This window comes from Mobula birostris, chromosome 2 (assembly GCF_030028105.1).
Source record: "Mobula birostris isolate sMobBir1 chromosome 2, sMobBir1.hap1, whole genome shotgun sequence".
Taxonomy (NCBI): Eukaryota; Metazoa; Chordata; class Chondrichthyes; order Myliobatiformes; family Myliobatidae; genus Mobula; species Mobula birostris.
In genome coordinates this window covers 188,872,480-188,896,373 of record NC_092371.1, presented here as the reverse complement: position 1 = coordinate 188,896,373, position 23,894 = coordinate 188,872,480, and the positions used below count along the sequence as shown (strand labels likewise).

General features: G+C 41.4%; 1 protein-coding gene across 1 annotated transcript in view; it reads right to left on the bottom strand.

Moving 5' to 3' along the window:
• LOC140193965 (arf-GAP with SH3 domain, ANK repeat and PH domain-containing protein 2-like) overlaps positions 1-10,321 on the bottom strand; it is a 268,459-nt gene extending 258,138 nt beyond the window's left edge. The window contains exon 1 of the mRNA XM_072251199.1: positions 9,903-10,321. Within this exon, the coding sequence (XP_072107300.1) occupies positions 9,903-10,028 (126 nt within the window). The 5' untranslated portion in view covers positions 10,029-10,321. The remainder of the gene's footprint in view (positions 1-9,902) is intronic.
• Between the last annotated feature and the right edge of the window lie 13,573 nt (positions 10,322-23,894).

Here is a 23,894-nt window from a genome sequence, read left to right as displayed (position 1 = left end):
ACACATATTCCACTCTCCCCTCCTACCCCTCCTCACAGTCCCCCACCCTGCTCTCATGACTATACCCCTTCCCTACACGAAACCACCACGGTGGGCTTCACAGCTGAACAGGTGAGAAGACAGCTGAAACGTCTCAACCCAAGCAAGGCTGCAGGACCGGATGGTGTCAGTACCAGGGTGCTCAAAGCCTGCGCCCCTCAGCTACGTGGAGTATTTTGCCATGTATTCAACCTGAGCCTGAGGCTCTGGAGGGTTCCTGTACTGTGGAAGACGTCCTGCCTCGTCCCTGTGCCGAAGACGCCGCACCCCAGCGGCCTCAATGACTACAGACCGGTGGCATTGACCTCCCACATCATGAAGACCCTGGAGAGACTTGTTCTGAAGCTGCTCCGGCCTATGGTCAGGCCACACTTAGATCCCCTCCAGTTCGCCTACCAGCCCCGACTAGGAGTTGAGGATGCCATCGTCTACCTGCTGAACCGTGTCTACGCCCACCTGGACAAGCCAGCGAGCACTGTCAGGGTCATGTTTTTTGACTTCTCCAGTGCGTTCTACACCATCCGCCCTCCTCTGCTGGGGGAGAAGCTGACAGCGATACAAGTGGATGCTTCCCTGGTATCATGGATTCTTGATTACCTGACTGGCAGACCACAGTACGTGTGCTTGCAACACTGTGTGTCCGACAGAGTGATCAGCAGCACTGGGGCTCCACAGGGGACTGTCTTGTCTCCCTTTCTCTTCACCATTTACACCTCGGACTTCAACTACTGCACAGAGTCTTGTCATCTTCAGAAGTTTTCAGATGACTCTGCCATAGTTGGATGCATCAGCAAGGGAGATGAGGCTATGGTAGGAAACTTTGTCACATGGTGTGAGCAGAATTATCTGCAGCTTAATGTGAAAAAGACTAAGGAGCTGGTGGTAGACCTGAGGAGAGCTAAGGTACCGGTTGACCCGTTTCCATCCAGGGGGTCAGTGTGGACATGATGGAGGATTACAAATACCTGGGGATACAAACTGACAATAAACTGGACTGGTCAAAGAACACTGAGGCTGTCTACAAGAAGAGTCAGAGCCGTCTCTATTTCCTGAGGAGACTGAGGTCCTTTAACATCTGCTGGACGATGCTGAGGATGTTCTACGGGTCTGTGGTGGCCAGTGCTATCATGTTTGCTGTTGTGTGCTGGGGCAGCAGGTTAAGGGTAGCAGACACCAACAGAACCAACAAGCTCATTCGTAAGGCCAGTGATGTTGTGGGGATGGAACTGGACTCTCTCACGGTTGTGTCTGAAAAGAGGATGCTGTCTAAGTTGCATGCCATCTTGGTCAATGTCTCCCATCCAATACATAATGTACTGGGTGGGCACAGGAGTACATTCAGCCAGAGACTCATTCCACCGAGATGCAACACTGAGCGTCATAGGAAGTCATTCCTGCCTGTGGCCATCAAACTTTACAACTCCTCCCTTGGAGGGTCAGACACCCTGAGCCAATAGGCTGACCCTGGACTTATTTCATAATTTACTGGCATAATTTACATATTACTATTTAACTATTTATGGTTCTATTACTATTTATTTTTTATGGTGCAACTGTAACAAAAACCAATTTCCCCCGGGATCAATAAGGTATGACTATGACTATTTATTATTTCTAAATTTTTTTTTTCTCTCTCTCCTTTTTCTCCCTCTGTCCCCCTCACTATACTCCTTGCCCATCCTCTGGGCTTCTCCTCTCTCCCTTCCTTTCTCACTAGGCCTCCTGTCCCATGATCCTCTCATATCCCTTTTGTCAATCAACTTTCCAGCTCTTAGCTCCATCCCTCCCCCTCCTGTCTTCTCCTATCATTTTGGATCTCCCCCCTCCCACTTTCAAATCTCTTACTAGCTCTTCTTTCAGTTAGTCCTGGCAAAGGGTCTCGGCCCGAAACATCGACTGTACCTCTTCCTAGAGATGCTGCCTGGCCTGCTGCGTTCACCAGCATTTTTTTATGTATGTTGCTTGAAAGAAACAGAATGGGTAGGTTTAAGGTATGATATAGAAAAATACAGACATAAGCATTTGTGAAATTACCAGTGGAAAAATATAATAGAATTAATAAGCCTTACGATTCCTAAAGCCTGCTTCGATAAAAATCATAGCAAATTAATTTCCCCAATTGAAGTTAATATTTTCTCAAATTTTCCAAAAACACATTGTTTAATCATTCACAGTCCAGGATGGAAAAAGTATGTGAACCATTCTATTTAATAACTGGTAGAACCTCATTTTGCAGGAATAACCCCCAAACATTTCCTGTAGCTGCTGATTAGAAGGGATTTTAGACTATTCCTCCATACAAAGATGTTTCAGTTCATCAATATTTCTGGGATACCTTGCCTGAACAACCCTTCTCAGGTCATGTCACAGCATCTCAATTGGGTTGAGGTGTGGACTCCAACTTGGCCATTCCAAAACATGTGTTTTCTTCTTTGTAAACCATTCTGATGTTGATTTACTCACATTTCATATCATTGTCTTGATGCACCATCCAACATCTATTAAGTTTTAGATGACAGATTACAGCTTACATTCTGTAAGATACCTTGATACAATTTTGAATTCATTGTTTCCCTCAATGACTGCAAGCTGTCCAGGCCCCGAAGCAACAAAACAGCCCCAAACCGTGAAGCTCCTTCCACCATGCTTCTCAGTTGGGATAAGGTTTTGGTGTGGTGTATAGTGCCCTTTTTCCTCCAAACATAGCAATATGTATTTCTACCAAAAAGTTCAACTTCTGTCTCATCTGTCTACAGTACATTGCCCATCAAGATGGTCTTTTGCAAACTTGAGAAATGTAACAATGTTTTTTTTTTGGAGAGTAGTGGTTTCCTCTGTGGCTTCCATGTCACAATTCTTATTCAATGTTTTTCTTATAGTGAACACATGAACAGAGACTCTAGCAAGTTCTAGAGATTTCTACAGGTCTTTTGCTGTTATCCTTGGATCCTTTTTCACCTCCTTCAGCTTTGCACGTTGTGCTCTTGGTGTGATCTTTGCAGGACACCCACCTCTAGGGAGAGTAGTAACAGTACTGAATTTCCTCTGTTTGTAGAAAATTTCTACTAATGTAGACTGATATCCACAGTAAAGTCTTTATAAATGCTTTTGTAGCATTTTCCAGCTTCATGCATCTGTACAATTTTCGAAGGTCTTCAGAAAATTGTTTTGATCAAGGCATGGTGCACATAAACATATCATTCTTGAGAAGAGCAGGCTATATCAGTAACCTGACTAGATACAGATATAGCAGGGCACCTCTGCAACCCACACCTTTGATCTCATTTCCATTGATTGGAACACTGGACTCCAAACAGCTTTTGTAGAAGGCATTACCCCAGATGTTCACATACTTATTTTTGAATTAGACTGCGATTGTTTAAATGGTGCACTCAGTATTGACGTGAAGAAGTACAATTGTTTGTATGTTATTAGGTTTGGCAGACTGTGTTTGCCTATTATTGTGACTTGGGTAAAGATCAGACCATATTTTATGAGTAATTAATACAGAAAATCAGGTAGTTGCAAAGGGTTCACAAACCTTTTCTTGCAGCTGTACATGTACATTACCACATACAACCCTGAGATTCATTATCTTGCAGGCATACTCAATAAATCCATAGAATAATAACCTTAACAGAACCAATGAAACACTGTATAAACTTGGGTGCTCAACCAGTGTACAAAAGGCAACAGACTGCAAATAAAAAAAGAAAGAAATAATAATTAAATAAATATCAAAAATATGAGGTGAAGAGCATGTGTGCTCTAAATCTTTTCTCTACCTCAATGAAAAGGCTAAACAATAATAAAACCTTAATAAAACAAAAGGCTGGTTAGTGTGGGAGGCAGGGGTAAAAGTTCAAAGTAAATTTATTATCAAAGGAAATATGTCACCATATACAACTCTGAGATTAATTGTCCTGCAGGCATTCTCAGCAAATCTATAGAATTCTAACTATAAAAGGATCAATGAAAGTTCAACTAGAATGCAGAAGACAACAAGCTACAAATACAAAAATAGATAAATTGCAATAAATAATTAGAACATGAGATAACAAGGTATAGAGTCCCTAATGTGAGATCATTGGTGTGGAATAACTCAATGGATGGGCCAGTGAGTGAAGTTATCCCCTTTGCTCAGGGCATGATAGTTGTGGGGTACTAGCTGTTTTTGAAACTGGTGGTGTAAGTCCTGAGGGTCTTATATCTTCTACCTGATGGCAGCAGCAAGAGCAAGGCCTGGGTGGTAGTGATTTCTGATGATGGATACCACTTTCTTACAACAGCATTTCATGTAGATTTGTTCAATGGTTGGTAGGGCATTATCTGTGATGTATTGGACCAAATCCACTACCTGCTGTAGGATCTTCCACTCAAATGCTTTGGTGTTTCCATACCAGGCCGTGATGCAGCCAGTCAATGTGCTCTCCACTACACACCTATAGAAGTTTATCAAAGTTTTAGATGTCATGCCGGATCCCTGCATTCTCTGAAGGAAGTAGAGGCACCCCCGTGCTTTCTTCACAATTGCCCTTATGGACTCCAGGACAGGACAGATTCTCTGAAATAGTAACACCCAGGAACTTAAAAGTTGTTAACCCTCTCCACCTCTAATGAGGACTGGCTCAGTCATCTGGTTTCTCTCTCCTCAAGCCTACAGCCAGTTCCTTGATTTTGCTGACATTGAGTGAGAGATTGTTGTTATGACACCACACAGCCAAATTTTCAATTTCCCTCCTGTATAGTGATTCATCACCATCTTTGATTCCGCCAACAGTGGTGTCATCAGTAAAGTAGAATACAGTATTGAAGCTGTGCTTAGCCACACAGTCACAGGTGTAAAGTGAGTAGAACAAAGGGCTAAGCACACAGCCCTATGGTGCACCTGAGCTGATGGAGATCGTGGAGGAAGTGGGTCTACAAGTGAGGAAAAGCAGATTCAACTGCACAAGGAATTTTGAGGCCAAGGTCTTGGAGTTTATTAACTTTGATGGGATAATGGTACTAAATGCTGAGTTGTAATCGATAAAGAGCATCCTGATGTATGCACCTTTGCTGTCCAGATATTCCAGGGTTGAGTGAAGATCCAATGAGATGGCATCTGCTGTGGACCTGTTGCTCCGATAGGCAACTTGGAGTGAATCAAGTCACTTCTCAGGCAGGAATTGATATGTTTCATCACCAGCCTCTAAAAGCACTTCATTACCGTGGATGTAAATGCAACTGAGCAATAGCCATTGAGGTAGGTCACCATGCTCTTCTTGGGCACCAGTATAATTGAACCTTGAAGCAGGTGGGTACCACACTCTGCTAAAGCGAGAGGTTAGAGAACTCAGAGAACACACCAGCCAATTGGTCAGCACAGGTCTTTAGTATACGGCCAGGTGCACCATCCTGGCTGGATGCTTTCCGTGGATTCACCCTCCTGAAGGCAGACTGCACGTCAGCTCCAAATACTGAAAATGGAAGAATCATTGGAAGATAAAAGAGGTTAAGTTTGGCAGGGGGAGGAGGGAAAAGAGAAATTGGAATGTCTGGATAAGGATGAGGAGAGATTAATTACAAAAGTGAAGATGGAGTTAGGTGAAAGTGTTAAAAGCATGTGGATAATAGAAATCAGGTCCTAAAGAGGTACAGGTAACTGTAATGTGAAGCTATCAGCAGAGAAAAGAGAGAACCACAGATGCTGCAAATTAAGATAGTCTGCAACGTTAGCCTTTCTTTGTTAAGGTATTGAATATCCAAATATTTTTAATGAATTCAAAACACATTACAGCAACATTATTAAAATGGCTTGTGCCCAGAAAACTACCTGCAATAAATCCCTTCAAAAAAGCAACACAAAGTATCTGCAACACCACAGGAGGCAAGGCAAAAATAAGATTTTATAAAAATTAATTTTAATTATGTTAATTCTTCTACAATGCAATATAAATCTAGGCCAAGGAGCACAAATCAGCCAGCTATTTGTTACATCTAGTAAAGGTGCAATACGTTTGTGTACTCCAATTCTGAAATTCAGCTCTATTAGCTTATGTTGTGTTAAAATATTTGTAAATGTGCTGCAATCTTTCATCCAGTTGGCAGGGTATGAATTCTATAGCTGGACAAAGTTCACCCTTTGCGCAATGTGAATAATCAAACAGTACTCAGAGCTCACCAATGATCTTCCTCGTTCACTACTGTAAATATATCTATTGGTATTTAACTACATTCAACACAAATTTATAAATCAAAAACTCTGCTGACTGCAAATCTTTCCATCTTGTTAATTCTCTACAAAACTTTTTAGAAACTGCAAAAATATCACATTGGAATGAATAGATGCCCACCAGAAAGCAAAAGCATTTATCATTATTTGCAGTGTAGTATCAAAACAGGTGTGGTAATGAATTATATTTCCAAGATCACTTATTCATTATCCAGTATTAATATTGTCAATATTACAGCTCAGTATTTTAAAGCTATGGCATACAAGCTTACAAAAATAGGCCAGTAACTGAGAGTCATAACCACACGATTATTTGTCTGTATTTTATTTGTAACACACTGAACAAAGGATTTCCAATATTCTCTAAAGTAAAAGACATTGGCAGCTGTTAATACTTATGCTAGATAGTAATTGCTGTATTTTCAAAAAGATCATGAGATCAAAACTATCATTTTAATTTTTCTTCCAAAAGCAATCCAAAGTGGAGAAGTGACTAAAATATTTTCCACTGGTCCACTTATTTATTTATATTTAATTACAACATTTCTCTGATCCATCATAATTTTGCATGGTGAGTTCAGTAATATGTCACTTCATATTATTCATGATAATACATGTCCCTGCAAAAATTCAACAGATAACACACTTTGTTAACTACTTTAGCTACTTTGTCAGGTCACCAATGACATTTGCAAGATAACATTTAGAAAAGCAGAGTAACAAGTTGCAACTTTGCAAGCAACAATTGTCATTGCAAAGTGAACAGTGAACCAACAGCTGTCAAATATGTTATCAATTTTCTTTCCTTACACATATTTCCTGTGTACTACTGAATAAATCCAAGAATATATACAAAATGAGGCAACAAAATGAATAAGGCATTTTCTTACAGTTCTAAAGTATAGTGGAATGCAATGCCTACTTACATAAAGAATTGAAGTACTCTTAAAAAAATAACCCAAATTTTAATGAATCCAAATTATTTCACTGTAAGCAAATAGAATTCAAGATATATTCAAATTAAACCCTAAATACTAGTCAGATATTCACAGAACAGAGATCTTGAGCCATATGATACCACATAAAACAAGGTACAGGAAACACCATCTCTCTGTAGCTGCTGCCTGTTCTGTTGAGTATTTCTATCATTCTGTTTCTTTCTTATTTCAGATTTCCAAGATCTCCTATTTCCCTCTTTGGCTCCTCATTTGTTATCCATTATTAAATAGGCAATAGATGCAGGAGTAGGCCATTTGGCCCTTTGAGCCAGCACAGCCATTCACTGTGATCATGGCTGATCATCCACTATCAGTATCCAGTTCCTGCCTTATCCCCATAACCATTGATTCCACTATCTTTAAGTGCTCTATCCATCTCTTTTTTGAAAGCATCCAGAGACTTGGCCTCCACAGCTTTCTGGGGCAGAGCATTCCATATATCCAACAATCTCTGGGTGAAAAAGATATTTCCCCAACTGCGTTCTAAATGGCCTACACCTAATTCTTAAATTGTGGCCTCTGGTTCTGGACTCACCCATCAGCGGGAACATGCTTCCTGCCTCCAGTGTGTCCAATCCCTTAATAATCTTATATGTTTCAATCAGATCCCCTCTCAGCCTTCTAAATTCCAGAGTATACAAGCCCAGTCGCTCCAATCTTTCGACATATGACAGTCCCGCCATCCTTGTGAACCTACGCTGTACTCCTTCAATAGCAAGAATGTCCTTCCTCAAATTTGGAGACCAAAACTGCACACAGTACTCCAGGTGTGGTCTCACCAGGGCCCTGAACAGCTGCAGAACGACCTCTTTGCTCTTATACTCAATTCCCCTTGTTATGAAGGCCAGCATGCCATTAGCTTTTTTCACTGCCTGCTGTACTTGCATGATTGTTTTCAGTGACTGATGCACAAGCACACCTAGATCTCATTGTGCTTCCCCTTTTCCTAACTTGACTCCATTTAGATAATAACCTGCCTTCCCATTCTTACCACCAAAGTGGATAAACTCACATTTATCCACATTAAACTGCATCTGTCATGCATCTGCCCACTCACCCAGCCTGTCCAAGTCACCCTGCATTCTCATAACATCCTCCTCACATTTCACACTGCCACCCAGCTTTGTGTCATCGGCAAATTTGCTAATGTTACTTTTAATTCCCTCATCTGAATCATTAATATTTATTGTAAACAGCTGCGGTCCCAGCACTGAACCCTGCGGTACCCCACTGGTCACCGCCTGCCATTCCAAAAGGGATGGGAAACATATCAAAAAAAAATTGGTAGTCATTGAAATTCGAATTGATCAAGCCTAATAGCTACAAGAGCCAGCTGAATGAGTTAATTGAAGTTGTTTATAAACTTTATTGCTATGTTTTTGAAAGCAGGCTATTGTATTAACAACTTCTATTCCAAGGATACAGTACATTGCAGAACAAAAGGAAAATGTGTTGATATTAAGTTTTCACTTTTGTTAACAGATGATTTACACCTATGTTTTAAAGTTTTGCTTGTGTTGCTAATAATTGAAAAAAACCACTGTAAACTGATAATCACAACCACATTAAGAAAGGTGATTCCACCAAATCAAATACAAAACTAGAAAATATTGGAAGGCAACACCTGGAAAGAAACAAGCAAAGTTAATGATCTTTCCACAGAACTAGGAAAAAAAAATCAAAAAAAAGGCATGATCCAGTGTTTTTCAACTCACAAAGACGATGCTGGAAATATAAAAATAGGCATTACTGCAATACTGCAATGAACTGATATGACACAGAGATAATATCAGTTATAGATAAACTTTTGCACATAAATTGTGTTGATTTTGACATATTCTAAGTCTTTTTTCTTGAATGAAATGTTAGTTTTATCCTGTCAAAGATGTTTGTTTTTCAATGTTACAGACTGTAAATAATTCTCCTCACCATAATCATAATTATACAACTAGTCATCTACAGTGTATCAGCAGACCAGCAAAGTGAAATACTCAGATCGAAAATAAATGTTTCTTGAGGGGTCGTTCTTCCATTAAAATATAATCAATGTACTTTAAGGACGTTTTTCTTTCAATGAGAATAAGCAGAAATATATAATCACGCATTACACTGTCCATGTAATGCTGAACTGACCCTCTCAAAAATATGGATTGGCTAAAGGAACAGTCAGGAATTTATTTAAACGCATGAATTGCTGTCAATTTTAAGAAACATGTCATACAATTTAATTTTACACACCGGCAAAAGAAAATCTCAGACAATTTATGAGCATCATATCAGGCAAAAGAAAACAGTGTCAGTTTAAATACCAATTAGATTGTCTTGTACTTCTTTTCTAATGTATTTTTTTTAAAAGGCCTTCTCTTCATCTTTAGAAAGACTTGCACTTTACCCTCGATATTTCTCCCCACGGTTTCCCAAAACCAATGTCAATGCAACGACAACATTGTTCGTAGCCGGCTCGCCGCTCGTATGGGCCAAATCTGGGCCGCCGGGCTTGGAACCAGCCCACACGGGTTCCCCAGCAGAGCTAAAGAGAAGGATACCGGGAGAGGCGAGGCAGAGCAAAGCCGGCAGCCACGTATCAGCTCCGAGCCAAGCGGAAAGTATTTGTGGAGAAGTTTGCCGGGGGTGGGGGGTTTACACCTTACCTCTTCCAAGGCAGCCACTGTGTTCCTGCACTGGCTCATCTTGGTGGTGAAGCTGGAGGCAGTCGGAGATTTGTAATCCTCATTCGTCTCGGCCACGAATTCCGACACTGTGATCTGGTCCGGCATGGCAATTCCTTCTCCCTTCCTGCCCAACAAACGCGGTCTGGTTTCCTTTCGCCTGTCGTTGGTGCGAGGGCTATTCCTCACATCAGGCTCCGTGCGCTAACGATCACCAACCGACCAGAAGTCGCGCTCACACCGCCCGAGCCATGACGGTGGCGGGGAGGGGGAGGAGGTGGGGCCGATCAGCGCGCAGCCGCCACTTGCCCAACTCCTGGCTCTGTTTCTCCCCGTTCCCCGAGGCTCAGGCAGCAGGCGCAGGCATCAGCATGGATCAGGCGCGCACCCGCGAGCGAGAGCGCGCGCGCGCGCTCTTTCATTAACTGCTGGGAATTCCGCGGGGACGGGTATGTACGGCAACAGTCAGTTGTAGCAGATTCATTGATGCGATGGGGGCAGTGGTTGCATCGGTGAAGAGCAAATGAGTTGGAACTTTCTTCGTTCAGTATGAATGGTTTGGTTGGAATTTAGTTCCCATGGCAAAGTCTTTGCACAAATGGATCAAAGCAAATGCGACAGCAACAATGTCGAGAATTACTGGCAAGGTGGAGTGATCAGAACGCGCACACCTGTCTCCATTCCGAGGTCTCCTGAACAAAGGATTTTTGCTTAGATGCTTAAGAAATCGGAAATGTTCTCCCGTTACTATGAATTTACGTAATAGATTTCTATCGCTTAGTCATAGGTGATTTGTCAGGTAAATTATTCCAGATTGGGACTCGTAAATCGTTCACACCCTCATCAGTCATCATTGGCGGTGTTACAAGCGCCGATCTAGGAAGTCACAACACGCTTTTTCACGTAAGTGCTTGTAAACGTTGTATCCGGACAGACCCCTGTAATGCGTTGTTCCTTCATTTGTCCAAGATTTAGAGTTGATGGTCTAATTTCTTCGGAAATAATGCTCAGATGCGCGTCAAAGTCCAATGTGTATACTGTAGTATTCATCAACTCTAAAGTTTATAGTCATGGGATCACTGCTGAAGGATATAAAAACTATCAGAAATGCTAGCCTTTACAGGAAATATGCCCTGCTGGATTAAGTAAATTTTGCCGATTTTTGGAGGGGCACATTTTAATTTTATTTCCATACTTCCCTACGATGCACAAGGAAGCTATTCGGCCCGCTGAGTGTTGGGACTGCGATCCGAATCACTGGGAAAAAAAAACTAAAACTAGTATATATAAGGTCTTTATTTATCATAACAAGAAGGTATTTTCATGCACACTCACTTAGTAGAGTTTCTTCCAACTCAAAAGTACATCAAGATATCAGCAAACACGAGGAAATCTGCAGATGCTGGAAATTCAAGCAACACACACAAAATGTTGGTGGAACGCAGCAGAAATGACTATCTCTTCTTTCATTTAGTCCTGACGAAGGGTCTCAGCCCGAAATGTCAACTGTACCTCTTCCTATAGATGCTGCCTGGCCCGCTGCGTTCACCAGCATTCTGACTATCTCTTCTTACAGTTAGTCCTGACAAAGGGTCTCAACCCAAAACGTCGACTGTACCTCTTCCTATAGATGCTGCCTGGCCTGCTGCGTTCCACCAGCGTTTTGTGTGTGTTTCAAGATATCAGCAGGCCATTCAATCCAATTTCAATAGCTACAGTGACATTGTTTACTTCAGTATTTGTGTCTGGTGAATGGTTCCTTTGAATTGAATGTTTAAAGTGGAGGCACGCTATAAGACCATAATACGTAGGAGCATAATTTGACACACTGAGTCTGCTCTACCATTTGATCATGCTTAATTTCTTTGAGCACATTCTTCTGCCATCTCCCCAGTAACCTTTAACGTCCTTACTAATAAAGAACCTATGAACCTTTGCTTTAAATATACCCAATGACTTGGCCTCCACAACCTTCTTTGGCAATGAATTACATAGACTCCCCACCCTCTGGCTATAAATACCTCTCCTCTGTTCTAAGGGATATTCTTGAATTTTGAGGCTGTTTCCTTTGATCCTAGACACTCTTACCATTTGAGACATCCTCTCCACACCTATCCTATCTCAGCCTTTCAATATTAGGTTGGTGACAGGATACCTCTGAACTTTTGCTGAGACAAAGTAATTCAAAGTAAATGATGTACGACAACTGTCCTGATGAGTGTAGACTGTTTACTCTTTTGCATAGATGCTGCCTGGCCTGCTGAGTGTGTTGCTTAGATCTCCAGCATTTGCAGATTTTCTCTTGTCTGTCACTGACAGTGTTTGATACCTGGTTTAATGCTGGTCAATTTGCATACTCTATTGTCTTACATTAGGCTTCAAGATCTCACATCTCACGGTCATGTCAGTTTGTAAATCGTATCTCTGGAGCAGCTTTCTGCTGTGACAAAGATTTCTGAAAGTTTGGAAGGAATAATTATCATTATCAGTGTCATGTATCGATAAGGCACTTTTCATATTCACAGTGGCGTAGAAATCCATTTGAAGTAAGTCAAAAACAAGAGCCGCGCTGCCAGCCAATGCAGGCCACTGGGTCATTCTTCACTGGGACACCCCAGTCCACATCGATCACCTTAATCAAGCTGACCAAAAACAGCAAGAAAAGAATAAGCAGAATCCAGTAACACATGCAACACGAACCTCAGAGTTCCCCAAAATGAGTATACTGATCAATGCTGGCAACATGGATCCCAAGACTCCTGCAATTTCCTCTGACAGCAGCTAGTGAGAGGGAGAGGAAGACCGGTCAAATGCGGGCAGATTCACCTGTCCTTGGCTCACACCCTCAATGCCTCAATCAAAGAGAAGCTTTGGAGTTTATCATGGGCTCATGCCCCATGTTCAGGCTACCAGGCCTCCAGGCCTCACACTCTGCTCCAAACCTCATCAAACACTCTGGGAGACAGCAAAGTCCTAGATCACTCAATCAGCTCCAAAACATAGCAACAAAATGTAAATCACAGGTTCCAATCACATGCAGCTTAGTGGCAGAATCACATTTGAAAGTAGAGGAAATAAGAGAAGTAGTTTCATGAAATGTCGGCAGACGTCGCCATTGTTTGCTGGCGCCATCTTGCAAGTGGGTAATAAAGTCAGAGAGAGAGATGTAGCATGGAAAAAGGCTCTTTGACTCACAGAATCAGCACTTTCAGTCTACCACCCAATTACACTCATCCTATATTAACCAACTTTTATTCTTCCTACAATCTCTTTAACTCCTCCCAGATTTAACAAAGGACTTAAAGTCAGATTGGAAGAGGAGGACATATTTGAGCAGAGGGAACTGAGAAAGTCCTCCTCAACACTGTTCTAAAGGGATGTCCTTGTATTCTGAAGCTGTTCCCTCTGATCCTAGTTGATACTTTTAAACACCAGCTCAAAATCTATTTACTTAACCTGGTTTTAACTAATATTTTTGTCTTTTCATGTTTTTTTTTAAATTTTATTTTCAGGTTTGCACTTTTATCCCATTGTAAAGCACTTTGAACTGCATCATCTATGCACTACAAATAAAGTTATTGTTAGTATAAATATCTAATCAGCCAATCACATGGCAGCAACTCAATGCATAAAACAATGCAGGCATGATCAAGAGGTTCAGTTGTTGTTCAGACCAAACATCAGAATAAGGAAGAAATGTGATCCAAGTGGCTTTTAACATAGAATGATTGTTGGTGGCAGATAGGGTGGTTTGAATATCTCAGAAACTGCTGATCTCCTGGGATTTTCATGCCCAGCAGCATCTAGAGTTTTCATTGTATGGTGTGAAAAACAAGCATCCAGGGAACAGCAGTTCCTTGGGCAAAATTTCTTATTGATGAGAGAGGTCAGTGGAGAATAAACAAACTGATAAGAAGGCAACAAATAACTCAAATATCCAGGCATTACAACAGTGGTATGCAGAAGAGCATCTCTGAATGCACATGTTGAATCTTGGTAAATGGGCTAGTCTCAGACCTAATAAAGTGTCCACTGAGTGTACATCCTACTGTATTCTTTGACAGTCTTCAGCAGCTCACAACTCTACTAATTTTAGCGTCTTCTGCAAACTAACTAACCATCTCATCTATATTTCCGCCTAAGTCATTTCAAGGTATAATCACATTTTCCTCTCTCTTGTGAACATCTAATGAAACTAAAATGTCACATGTTGTTGCAGCTGCATTTTTGGTTACGTTATATAATTGATACATCATTGCATTTTCTTCCATTTCCCAGAACATTGAAACAATAGTGTCTAAGCTTTTTTGGCACTGAAGAACAACCAAATTTGATCTGCAACATATTAATCAATGTACTGTTAACAAAACTCCTCATATTCAGTTCCAATGTTCCATTACATAATGTAGAACTAAATTTGGTTAATGTTAAAGGTCATTAGAAATTACTTCCGTATTTGTCTCCTCAGTTCTGCAATTCCATTGGATGCATGTAGCTTGTATTGGTCTGCTATAAAAGGAAGCACTTGATCAAAACCTCCCGCGAGATTGCCCTTTCCAAGATTTATGGATGTGCAGTTAAATATTCATGGATTTTGTATGTATGTTTTATGTTTCATGTAACATTCAACATTAATTTACATTCATATAAAAATCCATTTGCTGTATTTGTTCAGTTCCCTTTGATCGTCAGAATTTCCATATTTTAGACCGGTTGTCTTTTGATATTAACAAGCCCTTTAATATGAGAAATACATGTGTCCAATGTTGACAAATAAGGAAACTTCGAACCAAACCCCAGTGCTCATTGTTTTGCAGGGACAACTACTTGCCTGAATTATTTCATTCTACATTCGGTAGTCCCCAATTTCTAACCCAACAAGATAATTCACTATTAATATAATTGGCCTTTGTTACCTTAAAAGGCATATGCCAATCTTCATCAATTGGCTCTTAAAGTTTCTTACCTGTTCAAAACGGTCTCCTCACATAAGAATTCATCTACATCAAACAATATAAGGTTGCTCTTTAAAAATTAACTGAATTTTATCCTGATTCACCCCTCATTTTTCTTCTGAAAATTGTTAGTTGCTTCAGTAACCTACATTCTTCAGACACGACATTGGTATATAGGATTCTGAAGAATAGTTAATTAAAGTCTCAATTATTTCTCGACATCTCTTTGAAGGTTCTTCAGTCATATGTGTTGTGTAACTCTTTACACATTTTTACTAAATACTTTGTGGAGAAAATCTCCATCCTCTTCAGTACAACCGCCATAACCAGTGAAGCCTAAACTATGGAGTTCTTTTCTTTCTTTAATGAACGGCATCTTTGTGAGTGCACTTTTTCAATAATGAACTTTATAAAAATTCTAAGTTGTGAGTAATAACATCACCACTGGCAGCACAGGCATCAGTCTAAGAATGATGTTGCCAGACAGAGAAAAATTTGGCAGGGACATTCAGCGACAAATAAGTAAATCAGCTCATTGTGTAGCCTTGCAGCTCTTAGTTCTTAAAAGAAGACTGACTGAGTGCTGTTACATGATGTAGAAAAAATTGTTCAATTACAGCAGGAGAATAAGAATATTCTAGCAAGGATTACATTATTTATTGCATTACATATTATTGCTATTTTTACTTTTTATGTTATTCTATGTCTAATTCAGGTTTAGGAATGTGCAGTGAGGATAAATGTCATTAGATAGAGTTAAAAAATCTGCATTCAAAATAACTTTGAGAAAAATAAGCAGGACACTATATTGTTACTGATGATGAAATTACCTACATTCTGTAATGTGAAATGAAAACATTTATTATGATCATTTCTGATGGTGCCAGCAACCAACGGTAATGCTCTGCAGACAGTTCACAAAACTACTTTTTTTCTTTTAAATCTGCTTCTACTACTAAACTGTGTGTGATTAGAGCCTGTAATTTACATTATGGTTATGTGGTTTTGGGCTGACTGAGCAATCTGGTACTTTTTCAGTCTCTTGGGGAATTCAGCAAGTTTCAGAGTGGAGTGTGTGGCCTAAGGGAGAACCCATGATTGGCTCCAATACACCTCACCAATTATGGCGTCAAGCAAGATGAAATTGAAGAGAATGAGAGCGGAAGGCGAGTGGGTGTTCAGCGTCGTCTGCCTGTGTTTGACCAGTCTCCCTCTCCCTCTCACTTGCTGCTGCCAGAGGAAGCTGCAGGAGTCTTCCTCATGTTGCAAGGTTTGACCGGTGTGACTCGTGGCTGTGGACACATTTTGGAGGACTCCACAGTTCCTGTTACATGTGCTTCTGGTTTCTCTTTTTTTTTTACCATTTTTGTGCAATTTGATCAGGGCGTTTCAGTGCGGACTGGCTCTGCCACCTGCAGTCAAAAAATAACACTGCTGAACTGAACTAAACTGAACACTCATAGACCGTTTCGAGGACTCTGTGGTTTGATGTTTAATCCTCTCTGTGTTATTCACTCGCTTTTTGCTGTTTGCACGAATTGTTCTTTTTTTTCTTATGTTGGGTGATTGATGTTTCCTTTGAATGGCTTCTGTGGTGTTTCTTTGTTTCATGGCTGCCTGTGGGAGGACAAATCTCGGGATTGTATACTGTATACCTATTTCAATAATAAATGTACTTTGAATCTTTGAACACTTTTCAGGTGGATGCAATAAAGTTCAGACATCCACAGTTAGCGTATTTATTAAAGTTTGGTATTGTATATTCTATCTGCAGACTGAAAGTAAACAGGGAAGACATGAAACAAGTACAGAATTTTTGCTACTAAGGAAGCTGGGTGACTGCAGATGGCAGATGCAACTTGGACATCAAAAGAAGAATAGGATTGGCAAAAGACACCTTTACGAGAATGAAGAGTGTACTGACCAATACTAAACTAGGCATGACAACCCGCCTCAGAGTACTGAAATGTTATGTTTATCCAGTTATGTTATATGGATCACAATGTTGGAAAATATCTAGTAACATGAGGAAATGAATTGAAGCAGCAGAGATGTGGTTTTTGAGGAGGATGCAAAGAATATCATGGACAAAATGAATATCTAACGAGGATGTCATGAACAGAGCAAACACAAAAAGGGAAATAATGTATGAGATCATGAAAAGGCAATGTGACTTCATTGGACATGTGATTAGGAAAGAGAAGTTAGAATGCACGGTAATTATGGGAAAGATTGAAGGGAAGAAAGCAAAAGGAAGGCAAAGACAAATGATGATGGAGACAGCAGCCAGAGAACGGGAAATGAATTGATCCATTTGACCCGAAACAAGAATGAGTGGGCCATTGGCAGTCAAAGCTCAAACTGGGCATGGCACATGATGATGATTGTATATGATATCTTCAAAATTAATTAACTGCAGTTGAAAAACAGAAAAAAAATTGTAGCTACATATGGGACTCAAAGCAGCTTAACTAAAGGGTACCGTAATTTTGAATCTAATTGGAAATCCTTGGCGTTAAAACCTGAAGTCAAACGACAATCTCATTTGGCACTTCTGTGTTGCCTTCAACAGCAGACAATAGCCTGAGGCTTTTCACAGTGAAGGGAGCTGGGAAAACATACAGTCAGCAAAAACTGGGATAGGGGAGCCAAAATATTATCAAAATAGTAAATTTGTTAGAAATTTGACAGGTGGAAATATATCCAGATAACTGAATTTGGGGGGAAGGTCCCTATATAAAGGGACATATATTCTAACAGGTACAACAGTCCCATTGGTGTAATAGATGAAGGGAGCAGATATCAAATATGAATCAGAAGAATGGAAGGTGAATGTTGGATTGTCACAACAACTGAGATTGCAGCTAGATTGTTCTCTGAGAATAATAAGAACATGCAGTCATTGCTGTCAGTTGGAAAATCGCCATATACAAGGATAATTATCTAGCTCATTAGGGTAGAGAATGAAAGAAAGACTTGCAATTATATACTGCCTTTCATATCCTTTACAAAGTAAATCAAAACACTTTACTTCCCTGAAATATGTTTGACCTATAAAGTGCAAAGCAAGTTCCCACCAACAGCAATAGTAGAACACGTCATTGTCTTCTAGAGCTCTTGATTGAAGGATAAACATTAGGATATCAGGGATAGAAACATAGAAAACCTACAGCACAATACAGGCCCTTCGACCCACAATGCTGTGCCGAACATGTACTTACTTTAGAAATTACCCAGGGTTATCCATAGCCCTCTACATTTCTAAGCTCCATGTACCTATCCAGGAGTCTCTTAAAAGACTCTATCATATCTGCCTCCACCACCATCACCAGCAGCCCATTTCATGCACTCACCACTCTCTGCATAAAAAACTTACCCCTGACATCTCCTCTGTACCTTCTTCCAAGCACCTTAAAAGTGTGCCCTCTTGTGTTAGCCATTTCAGCCCTGGGAACAAGCCTCTGACTATCCACACGATCAATGCCTCATCATCTTATACACCTCTATCAGGTCACTTCTCATACTCCACCGCTCCTAAGGAGAAAAGACTGAGATCACTCATGCTATTTTCATAAGGCATGCTCCCTAATCCAGGCAATATCCTTGTAAATATCCTCTGCACCCTTTCTGTAGTTTCCACATCTTTCCTGTCGTGAGGTGACCAGAACTGAGCGTAGTACTCCAAGTGGGGTCTGACCAGGGTCCTATACAGCTGTAACATTACCTCTTGGCTCTTAAACTCAAATCCCATGGTTGATGAAGGCCAATGCACCGTATGCCTCCTTAACCACACAGTCAACCGGCGCAGCAGCTTTGAGTGTGCTATGGACTTGGAACCCAAGATCCCTCTGATCCTCCACACTACCAAGAGACTTACCATTAATACTATATTCTGCCATCATATTTGATCTACCAAAATGAGCCACCTCACACTTATCTGAGTTGAACTCCATCTGCCTCTCCTCAGCCCAGTTTTGCATCCTATCGATGTCCCGCTGTAACCTCTGGCAGCCCTCCACACTATCCACAACACCCCCAACCTTTGAGTCATCAGGAAATTTACTAACCAAACCCTCCAGTTCCTTATCCAGGTCATTTATAAAAATCACGAAGAGAAGGGGTCCCAGAACACACCACTGGTCACCGACCTCCATGCAAAATATGACCCGTCTACAACCACTCTTTGCCTTCTGTGGGCAAGCCAATTCCGGATCCACAAAGCAAGGCCCCCTTGGATCCCATGCCTCCTTACTTTCTCAATAAGCCTTGCATGGGGTACCCTATCAAATGCATTGCTGAAATCTACTGCTTCACCTTTGTCAACGTGTTTAGTCACATCCTCAAAAATTCAGTCAGGCTCATAAGCCTTGATCTGCCCTTGACGAAGCCATGCTGACTTTAATCATATTATAACTCTCCAAATGTTCATAAATCCTGCCCCTCAGGATCTTTTCCATCAACTTACCAACCACTGAAGTAAGACTCACTGGTCTATAATTTCCTGGGGTATCTCTACTCCCTTTTTTGAATAAGGAAACAACATCCACAACCTTCCAATCCTCTGGAACCTCTCCCGTCCCTACTGATGATGCAAAGACCATTGCCATAAGCTCAGCAATCTCCTCCCTCACTTCCCACAGTACCCTGGAGTACATCTCATTTGGTCCCGGTGACTTATCCAACTTGATGCTTTCCAAAAGCTCCAGCACATCCTCTTTCTTAATATCTACATGCTCAAGCTTTTCAATCCTCTGCAAATCATCCTTACAATCGCCAAGATCCTTTTCCGTTGTGAATACTGAAGCAAGGTATTCATTAAGTACCTCTGCTATCTCCTCCAGTTCCATACACACTTTTCCACTGTTAGACTTGATTCGTCCTATTCTCTCACATCTTATCCTCTTGCTCTTCACATACTTGTAAAATGCCTTGGGGTTTTCTTTAATCCTGCTTGCCAAGGTCTTCTCATGGCCCCTTCTAGCTCTCCTAATTTCATTCTTAAGCTCCTTCCTGCTAGTTTTATAATCTTCTTGATTTCTATCATTTCCTAGTTTCTTGAACCTTTCATAAGCTTTTCTTCTTGACTAGATTTTCAAGAGCCTTTGTACACCACGATTCCTGTACCCTACCATCCTCTCCCTGTCTCATTGGACGTACCTATGCAAAATACCACGCAAATATGCCCTGAACATTTGCCACATTTCTGCTGTACATTTCCCTGAGAACATCTGTTTCCAAGTATGCTTCCAAGTTCCTGCCTAATAGCTTCATATTTCCCCTTACTCCAATTAAATGCTTTCCTAACTTGTCTGTTCCTATCCCCCTCCAAGGCCATGGTAAAGGAGATAGGATTGTGATCACTATCTCCAAAATGCTCTCCCACTGAGAGATCTGACACCTGACCTGGTTCATTTCCCAATACCAGATCAAACAGATCATTGGTGGTGGGGGCGGGGGGGGGGGGGGAAACCGAACTGAGGAGACTGGGGAAGAGGCGGTTGGCTCACAAATAGGGAAAACTTGGAGACAGTGTGTGAGGGAGGATAGGCAGGTGATAGAGAAGGGATGTGCTCAGATGGACGGTTTGAAATGTGTCTATTTTAATGCAAGGAGTATTGTGAACAAAGCGGTTGAGCTTAGAGCGTGGATCAGTACTTGGAGATATGATGTGGTGGCCATTACAGAGACTTGGATGGCTCAGGGACAGGAATGGTTATTTCAAGTGCCAGGTTTTAGATGTTTCAGAAAGGACAGGGAGGGAGGCAAAAGAGGTGGGGGCGTGGCACTGTTGATCAGAGATAGTGTCACGGTTGCAGAAATGGTGGATGTCATGGGGGGATTTTTTCTACGGAGTCTCTGTGGGTGGAGGTTAGGAACAGGAAGGGGCCAATAACTTTACTGTGTGTTTTTTATAGGCCGCCCAATAGTAACAGGGATATCGAGGAGTGGATAGGGAAACAGATCCTGGAAAGGTGTGACAATAACAGAGTTGTTGTGATGGGAAATTGTAATTTCACAAATATTGATTGGCATCTCCCTACAGCAAGGAGTTTAGATGGGGTGAAGTTTGTTAGGTGTGTTCAGAAAGGTTTCTTGACACAATATGTAGATAAGCCTACAAAAGGAGAGACTGTACTTCATTTGGTATTGGGAAATGAACCTGGTAGGTGTCAGATCTCTCAGTGGGAGAGCATTTTGGAGACAGTGATCATAATTCTATCTCCTTTACAATAGCATTGGAGAGAGATAGGAACAGACAATTAGAAAAGCGTGTAATTGGAGTAAGGGGAATTATGAATCTATCAGGCAGCTTAAATTGGGAACAGATGTTCTCAGGGAAAAGTACGGAAGAAATGTGGCAAATGTTCAGGGGATATTTGTGTGGAGTTCTGCATAAGTACATTCCAATGAGACAGGGAAGTTATGGTAGGGTACAGGAACCATGGTGTACAAAGGCTGTAATAAATCTAGTCAAGAAGAAAAGAAAAGCTTACAAAAGGATCAGAGAACTAGGTAATGTTAGAGATCTAGAAGATTATAAGGCTAACAGGAAGGAGCTTAAAAAGGAAATTAGGAGAGCCAGAGGGGGCCATGAGAAGGCCTTGGCGGGCAGGATTAAGGAAAACCCCAAGGCATTCTACAAGTATGTGAAGAGCAAGAGGATAAGACGTGAGAGAATAGGACCTATCAAGTGTGACAGTGGGAAAGTGTGTATGGAACCAGAGGAAATAGCAGAGGTACTTAATGAATATTGTACTTCAGTATTCACTATGGAAAAGGATCTTGGTGATTGTAGTGCTGACTTGCAGCAGACTGAAAAGCTTGACCATGTAGATATTAAGAAAGAGAATGTGCTGGAGCTTTTGGAAAGCATCAAGTTGGATAAGTTGCCGGGACTAGATGAGATGTACCCCAGGCTACTGTGGGAGGCAAGGGAGGAGATTGCTGAGCCTCTGGCGCTGATCTTTGAAACATCAATGGGGACGGGAGAGGTTCCGGAGGATCAGAGGGTTGCGGATTTTGTTCCTTTATTCAAGAAAGGAAGTAGGGATAGCCCAGGAAATTATAGACCAGTGAGTCTTACTTCAGTGGTTGGTAAGTTGATGGAGAAGATCCTGAGAGGCAGGATTTATGAACATTTGGAGAGGTATAATATGATTAGGAATAGTCAGCATGGCTTTGTCAAGGGCAGGTCGTGCCTTACGAGCCTGATTGAATTTTTTAAGGATGTGACTGAACACATTGATGAAGGAAGAGCAGTAGATGTAGTGTATATGGATTTCAGCAAGGCATTTGATAAGGTACCCCATGCAAGGCTTACTGAGAAAGTAAGGAGGCATGGGATCCAAGGTACATTGCTTTGTGGATCCAGAACTGGTTTGCCCACAGAAGGTAAAGAGTGATTGTAGACAGGTCATATTCTGCATGGAGGACAGTGACCAGTGGTGTGCCTCACAGATCTGTTCTGAGACCCTTAAATAAATAAATAAATAAATAAAGGCATCCGTTAGTCTTGCGAGACCATGGATCTGCGCCTGGAAAGTCTTCACACTCCAGGGCGCAGGCCTGGGCAAGGTTGTATGGAAGACCAGCAATTGTCCATGCTGCAAGTCTCCCCTCTCCACAACACCGATGTTGTCCATGGGAAGAGCATTAGGACCCATACAGCTTGGCACCAGTGTCGTCGCAGAGCACTGTGTGATTAAGTGCCTTGCTCAAAGACACAACACGTTGCCTTGGTTGGGGCTCGAACTCACGACCTTCAGATCGCTAGACAAATGCCTTAACCACTTGGCCACATGCCAAGTGGGACCCTTACTCTTCGTGATTTTGATAAATGACCTGGATGAGGAAGTAGAAGGATGGGTTAGTAACTTTGCTGATGACACAAAGGTTGGAGGTGTTGTGGATAGTGTGGAGGGCTGTCATAGGTTACAGCGGGACATTGATAGGAAGCAAAACTGGGCTGAGATGTGGCAGATGGAGTTCAACTCAGATAAGTGTGAGGTGGTTCATTTTGTTAGGTCAAATATGATGGCAGAATATAGTACTAATGTTAAGTCTCTTGGCAGCATGGAGGATCAGAGGGATCTTGGGGTCCAAGTCCATAGGACGCTCAAAGCAGCTGCACAGGTTGACTCTGTGGTTAAGAAGGCATACGGTGTATTGGCCTTCATCAATCGTGGAATTGAATTTGGGAGCCGAGAGGTAATGTTACAGCTATATAGGACCCTGGTCAGATCACACTTGGAGTACCGTGCTCAGTTCTGGTCACCTCACTACAGGAAGGATGTGGAAGCTATAGAAAGGGTGCAGAGAAGATTTACAAGGATGTTACCTGGATTGGGGAGCATGCCTTATGAAAACTGGTTGAGTGAACTCGGCCTTTTTTCCTTAGAGCGACGGAGGATGAAAGGTGACCTGACAGAGGTGTATAAAATGATGAGATGCGTTGATCATCAGAGGATTTTTCCCAGGGCTGAAGTGGTTGCCACAAGAGGACACAGGTTTAAGGTGCTGGGGAGTAGGTACAGAGGAGATGTCAGGGGTAAGTTTTTTACTCAGAGTGGTGAGTGCATAGAATGGGCTGCCAGCAACGGTAGTGGAGGCGGATATGATAGGTTCTTTTAAGGGACTTTTGAATAGGTACATGTAGCTTAGAAAAATAGAGAGCTATGGGTAAACCTAGTAATTTCTAAGCTAGGGACATGTTCAGCACAACTTTGTGGGCCAAAGGGCCTGTATTGTGCTGTAGGTTTTCTATGCTTCTATGTTTCTAAGTACAGACTCTCCTCTTGTAGGCTTATCTACATATTGTGTCGGGAAACCTTCCTAAACACACCTAACAAATATGTGTCTCTTTTAAAAAAAGGGATTTTTTTATACTCACATGAGAAGGTAGATTGCTCCATTGTTTAATATCACATTTGAAGGGTGTCACCTCCAATAGTGCAGTACTTCCTCCAAACTGAATTAAAGGGTCAGAAAGGATTTTTGTGCTGAAGAATGGATTGACATT